Below are 6811 nucleotides of genomic sequence, written 5' to 3' on the forward strand. Positions count from 1 at the left end.
TGTAATATGTGTATGAGTTAATATATGTTAACTGAATTGGCAAAACACTTGATATATGTTAAAATATGTTGACCCAATAATCCTACCAAGATCTTTCTTTGGTATTATATATATTTTATATAAATTTTTTACTCACGTCGCAACACACGGACAACCTGGTATAAGGAGAAGGAATCAAAAAGAAAGAAAAACGCACCGTGGACAGCGTGGATGGTTACGCCAGTAATCCAGTACTAGTCGCTTGCGCGCGCCAGCGCGCGTCCACCTGCAGATTTTGCATCAACAAAAATAGACACCGCCATACAAATTTAAAAGGGCAGAAAAGGAGCCTTAGTGCACTAAGGCTACAAATCATTTATACAACTCCAGAGAGGTGAAAATAGAAAATAATGCAAAAATTGGCTTGTATATATTACATGTGTTTAACAAAAAGGCAAGAAACTATAAGTATGAGTTTGTTTATTTGTAGGAAGAAAAATGAAGTTTGTAAACGTTCATTGGAAGATTAAAATGGGTAAATAGTTAAATTGTTTAGGCAATACGTACCTTGCGTCTCTAATGAATATATGTCGATTCATATTAACGATTTTTTAGTGCAGTTAGATCTTGCCTGTGTATCAGGAAGGACCATGTCATTGTGCTGCAAGGGACAACTATTAGTACGACCTCGAAATTCCCACTTTATAGATACCTGAACTTGAACTTGGATGGTTGCAAGTTTGTCTATTTGATTTAAAGCCGAAAATGGAGTTGTAGTCATTTTTTAACCTGTCAATATTACATCCAATCTTATTATCATATTGTGAATGACATGGAAGCAAACGTTCCAGAACCTCCTTCTCATGTTTAGGACACAATCGATCGTGACTTTTAAGCATGCTGTCAGTTTTGAAAGTGAAATTTTGGTAATATATTACATAATAAAAAAATGAGCAAAGAAGAACAATCTAGGAATCATGGTATAAACTGTAAGCTGGAACAACTACCACACGAAGAAGTAATAGTTTCTGTTGTTGTATCATAAGCCTTTTGTATATATGTATAGTCATAGCAGTTCTAAAACTGGATCTTGTTGATTGCTGAATGATGATAGAAACACATGCCACGTCCAATACTATATGAGGTATGTTGTTATAAAGTAAGACTAGTGCTGACTTAGTGTAATTGATTTGTTAGAACTGAGTAGGCATACACTAATAACATATTGGTTTAAGTGACGTTACATATTTAGACCATACAACAGCACTCAGGTCTGGATTGTCAGCTATTACCCTTAGATAGATCGAGACGACGCCACAATGCTGAATATGACTTGTTGCAGCATCGTCGCAGTGGACATAACTGTGAGGGAAGGGTGTACCTGGTTTTGCTACTCAGGGCGGACCGCGGGGCATGGGCACACAGCCGCCGCCACAACACGCGCGCAGGTCGTAGTGCGGTGGGGGCGATCAGAGGGAGGCACGACAGCCCTGCTTGGTTGGCGCGCGTTCGATGTCGAGATGTGGGCGCGCGACGACGACGCGGGAGCAAGGGTCGGCTGGAGCCGTGGACACAGCTGCGACAGAAGGGTGTACCTGCTTTTCCTACTTCGAGACAGGACAACCGCGGTCACGACGCACGCAAGTCATAGCGCGGTGGGCGGTGGGTGGTGCGGAGGCACAGCAGCCCTGCTAGGTCGGGTCGCAGTCGACTTCGGGGTGTAGGCGCGCGGCGATGACGCGAGAACGGCAGGGGGTGTCTCGAGATAGGACGCCACGGTGGGGCGGCGGTCGGCGAGCTGGCGGCCTGCGCCGGGGACTGGAGGAGGGCCGGTGAGGCCAAATTCCAGAGACACTTTGCAAAGCGAGAAGCGTTTGCGGCGGAGAGGGGGTGGAAGAAAGTAGAAACAGAAATAGGGGAAAATATCTTATGCAATCACTTATATTGGTGCAAGCGTGCAATCAAGCGGTTTGGTGCATCTGATCTAGATCTAATGATGACTGTTATTTTATATTTAACCCCTTCCACCTAAAACATAGTACCTATTTTACTTTTAACCCCTTCCATATGAAACCGTTGGATCTAGATTGGATGCTCTGGATGGTTTGATTGCACGCTTGCACCAAAATGAGTGATTGCACAGGATATGTCCTCCAGAAATAGCTGTGTGCGACTGTGCGTTCGCTGGGTAAAGAACCGATAGATCTGGAAGAGTCCAGGGGCACGGAGAGTAGAGCGATGCTTGTTGTTCGCTTGTCGTTGTAAAGAAATCGAACGGTGGAGAATTTATGTGATGACGTGGATAGTCTGGTTGCTCTTCCTTGCGCCCGCTGTTAATTCTTGGTTTCAATAGGACTCCTTACGAGCGTTCTTTCTATCTACTATTATCTAAAAATAATCAAGTTATTAATGACTGGACGAAACCAAGAAATAACCCCTTATGTGCGAAATTATAGAAGATCCCCTTTAAGATCAAACAATTCCATCGAATTGAGTATGACTGTATGTGTGATAGCATCTACTATACCAGGAATATCAATGAACCCCATTCTTGCAATTGCTCAGGATACCCTCTTTTAGCTGCTAGGTCTATTTCTTAGTTCAAGATCCCTCTTACTAACTGGAATAAAAGAATTAGTAGATCTGTTCCGCCCAAAATGGGAATGGGTGCTAGGGTTAATATATAGAATGCCCTTAAAGCTCTCTCGCGTGGGCCGGCGTTCGAATCTGATTCCTCGTGGGCCGCCACAGGCTCCTCAATCCTCATGGTCTGCGGGCGGCAGCATGCCGATCGGTCGGACCGGCCGACCGGAGGATTTCCGGCACTCCACTAGCCCCACGCGATCTGCCTGTCCCACGAGGCGAATCAGTAGCTTCGCTCCGGCCTCCGGGGGCTCCGCGGCTCCGCTAGTCCGCTCCGGCGCCACGGCCCGGCTCGGAGGGGCGTTTCGGGGAGGGCGAAGCGGACGCCAGCGTTTCCGTTTGGTTGGCGTGGAGGCGAAGCTGCTGCTGGAGCGCTACCCGGGTTTCCTCCGTTCACTAGCGCTCGCGATCTGATGATCGTTGGCTAGTTGCTCTGCCAGAGTCCCAGCCAGCGCTCCTCCGCCATGATCCAGGCGGTGATGGTGATCAGCACCCAGGCCAAGCCCCGCCTTCTCAAGTTCTACAGTTTCCAGGTTCCAAACCCTCTCCTCTCTTCTCTACAGGTGTCACCTAGTCCCCTCTCTTTCTTCACCACCCACCAATTGCTCGATCAATTTCCCCACCCGGATCAACTACTGCTTCATCCATGGACCCTTTCTTGCTCGAGCAATTACTTCAGCGAAGCAAATATTCTTGCCTTAATTCATTTACTTCCTCGTTCTATGGTCGCAGCCACCCGAGAAGCATCAGGACCTCGTCCGCTGTGTCTTCCAATGTATGCATGGTCCTGTTCCTCATCTCTTCATTAATTTCTTAAGGATGCTGAACTGTGGAATTTCTTGTTACAGTACTCTCTGCAAGGCCCGAGAGCGCGAGCAATTTTGTCAAGGTGGACTCCATCTTTGGCCCGGTAATGGCTGATGCAGTAGTAAATCTTATGCTAATGGGACAGCTGGTGTGCAAATGCTAGCAATGAATGGAAAAAAGTTAATTGGTCAGATGCCATTTGTCTCCTTGTGCTAACTCCCCAATGGTTAAGCCGATCTATCTAGGTTAATTTGCTCATATTATCAACAGAGTTGATGAAGGTTCCAAAGATATGATTTTCTTTTTTGCGCTTTGCAGGGAACAAAAATGGTCTACAAGCATTTGGCCACACTATACTTTGTTTTTGTCTTTGATAGCTCTGAGAACGAGCTTGCCATGCTCGACCTCGTACAAGGTAACCCAATGGCTTATTGATGAAAGAGGAAAGCTTTCTCACTTTTCTAAGAGAACGGATTATATTCATGCCATTCACCTGTTCGGCCTGTCTTACTGCATAAATATTAGCTATTTATTGTGCTTATTTCAGTATTCAATCACCCTTGTATTTAACATTTTTATTCTGTATTTGATGCATTATTTTTTCTGTTATGAAGTACCTACGAATTTTGATGTAACTACACTAGCATGTTCTCAACTTTCTTCTCTGTCCATCAATTCTTATAGCTACTGAAAATTTTCACTTTGGACTTCACTATAACTGAAGACTTATTTTGTCTTCCTTTTGTCTAAAAGGACTTATCAGCTCTGGTTCTAGGAGATTGATCACTCTATACTAACTTTGTCTCGTGCACAGTGTTTGTTGAAACATTGGACAGATGCTTCAAGAATGTATGCGAGCTTGACATCGTATTTAACTTCAACAAGGTACCATATGTCCATATGATCCTACTTTTTTTATCCTTTTATACTAGAATAGTGTGCCTATCGAGGATGCATGGTTTCTATCCTGCTGAAAATTCCATTTATGATTCTTCAGTTGCATGTTTTAGGCAGCAGAAAAGGTGGGACACAGAAGCTGCATCACCATTTTTGACAGCAGTTGGGTTATCTGTATCAAATTACGCCTTTTTATGCACATGTCATATGCAGTGCTGTGCAAATCTGAAAGTTTGAGTATAACAAATGCCTGAATCCAAGAATCCCTGTTATGCAGAATAGCTATACCATTATCTATCCATCTAATTAATTATTGTGGTTGTAATAGGCAATATAGATAGGCTTCAAATGGATAATTTTCTTAGGAGCTGGGTGGAGTTTGGATGGCAGCTGCCTTAAATGATGGAGGGCACTGGGCACCCCTGTGAGAGAGGCTTTGGCTAAGCAGAGAGATAGAGTTAAGAACTTGAGATACATAGGACTCCTTTTTTTAATTCCATTGTCTGCTTTGGCTCTGCACTGCGCACATCGTTATGTTGAAGAGAATTCTCACTCTTCAGAAATCTAAGTTAACATAGACAGAAACAATCTAAACAATAAAGATGGAATCATGTATATATTACACAGTACTTCAAATAGGGAATCTGCACCATCCTTCCTGCTGCCTACCCATTGTGGCTGCTGCCCGTGTTAGTTTGGCACCACCTCCCAGTGGTGTAGAAATTGAAAAACAAGGAAGAAGTGAAGAACGAGTCTACTGGAGCATATTTTCATGCCGTGGCAATAGAATTTTGTTAGTATGCAGGTAGTTGTAGCTCTACGCCAAACTTTTGCCCCTTAGCACTGAACCTGTGGATGCATATGGTGCTGGTTTTCCCTTGTTCTTTGAATTCTCAACTTAAGTGTTGGCAATGAAATGCTCAATCTTAAGACAAAATGCCCTGATGATTCATTCCACTATTCTTGTGTTTCTTCATGTTCCTTTATTTAATTGTCAATATCTGATGCAGCTGCACACCATTTTGGATGAGATGATATCGGGGGGACAGGTGATCGAAACAAGTTCAGAACAGATAATGAAATCTGTGGAAGAGATTGAAAGGTTCTCCCCGCTGCCTTCTCCGCTCCATATATTGTCTGCACTATTATGCCTCATGCTAATATCAATGTCCATTACTTGACACAGGCTGGAGAAACAATCGAGCACAACCAGCTTCATACCCAAGTCGATTACAGAGCGTTTTACCCGTTGAGCTTCCACTCGTTTCCAGAACAATGTGACATTTAAGGTGTGAACAGAACTGAGATATACTATTCAGTCTCATTTTAGTTCTCCGATAAGACCTTGTATGCCCCCGCCCCCCGGCTGTATTCTGTAAGCCTGTAACCTGGATATGAATGCGGCATCTGCAGTCCAATAATACTGCCTGCGTTATATGCTTGATCGTCTGACAGTGCTCGCTAAGGTTTAGACATGCCCCAGTAACAAATTAGCAATATTCTTATCCTGAGAACTAGTGTATCCATGGTGTCCGAGAAAGAACTAGTGTATCCATGGTGACCAGAATAGAACTCTTCGGAATTAACTACCATCCTTGGGGCATGGTGCTATCATCCTGAGAACTATTTTGGTCACAAGATTCTTCGGAGTTCTATTCCTGCAAATGGCGCCGGTGGAAGTTTCACAATTGTAAAAAACTCGATACGACAGCGAGGCGATGATCGTGCCAATGGAGAAAAAACTGACATATACCGTTAAAAAATATACATTCAAATTTTTCATAACTTTGTTATAGATTAAAAATTCATACGAGAACTAGCAACGTGACTCAAAATTGCTATTTATTTTTTTAATAAAAACATATATTCAACAAGTATCAATGCTTCCTGTAACTTTTTTGGAGAGATAAAAATTATTAGAAAATTAAATAACCATTTAAATGTCAATTTTCTAATTAGCGTCTCATTTTATTTTATGCCATGTTGTCCTAAACACGATCATCTAGTCGTGTCGTGTCATATCATTCATCGTATCTATGTTTAAGACACGACACGATTATTTGGGTCGTATTGACTCGACTCATTTTTTGTGTCAGACCGTAATTTAAGCTTCTATTTTTATATCATGCTTGGACGGCACTAAATAATCCGACCTAAACTTTTAGATCTGACTATAGGCGAGACCTCAGCTGACTACGTAGAGCCACATAGACAGCTAGCCTGTTTGGAATTGCTTCAGGTTCTAGCTTCAGCATGGTACTATAGTTTATAATATAAAATTAATTTTTTTAAAAAATAATATAAATAAGAAATAAAATAAATTATTTAAATGTTTTCGATAAAGTTTCACAAATCTAGCTTCATGATTTTCTGTAATTTTTAATGACCTATTGTATCGACTTCATCAAATTTTCTAGTATTAGAGCGGTTCCAAACATGACCTTAGTTTTCTGGATTTTCTGTATACCCACATAAATAGCATGAA

General features: G+C 42.4%; 1 protein-coding gene across 4 annotated transcripts; it reads left to right on the top strand.

Moving 5' to 3' along the window:
• Positions 1-2693: 2693 nt before the first annotated feature.
• LOC100191763 (AP-3 complex subunit sigma-2) lies at positions 2694-5960 on the top strand. Of its 4 annotated transcripts, none has more exons than XR_558171.3 (8): positions 2694-3155; positions 3355-3397; positions 3471-3532; positions 3748-3844; positions 4244-4314; positions 4440-4488; positions 5337-5428; positions 5513-5780. XR_558171.3 is itself a non-coding variant. In XM_008659803.3 (8 exons), exons 1-8 carry the CDS (start codon positions 3087-3089, stop codon positions 5577-5579), a joined length of 513 nt encoding a protein of 170 aa, XP_008658025.1. In that variant the 5' UTR covers positions 2694-3086; the 3' UTR covers positions 5580-5780. The 4 variants fall into 4 exon arrangements, 2 of the variants coding, with proteins under 2 accessions (XP_008658025.1, NP_001130660.1); XM_008659803.3 differs by having other exon boundaries at positions 4440-4451; NR_183638.1 differs by having other exon boundaries at positions 2758-3155; positions 4427-4488; positions 5513-5960.
• Positions 5961-6811: the final 851 nt, after the last annotated feature.

This window comes from Zea mays, chromosome 9 (genome assembly GCF_902167145.1).
Source record: "Zea mays cultivar B73 chromosome 9, Zm-B73-REFERENCE-NAM-5.0, whole genome shotgun sequence".
Classification (NCBI taxonomy): Eukaryota; Viridiplantae; Streptophyta; class Magnoliopsida; order Poales; family Poaceae; genus Zea; species Zea mays.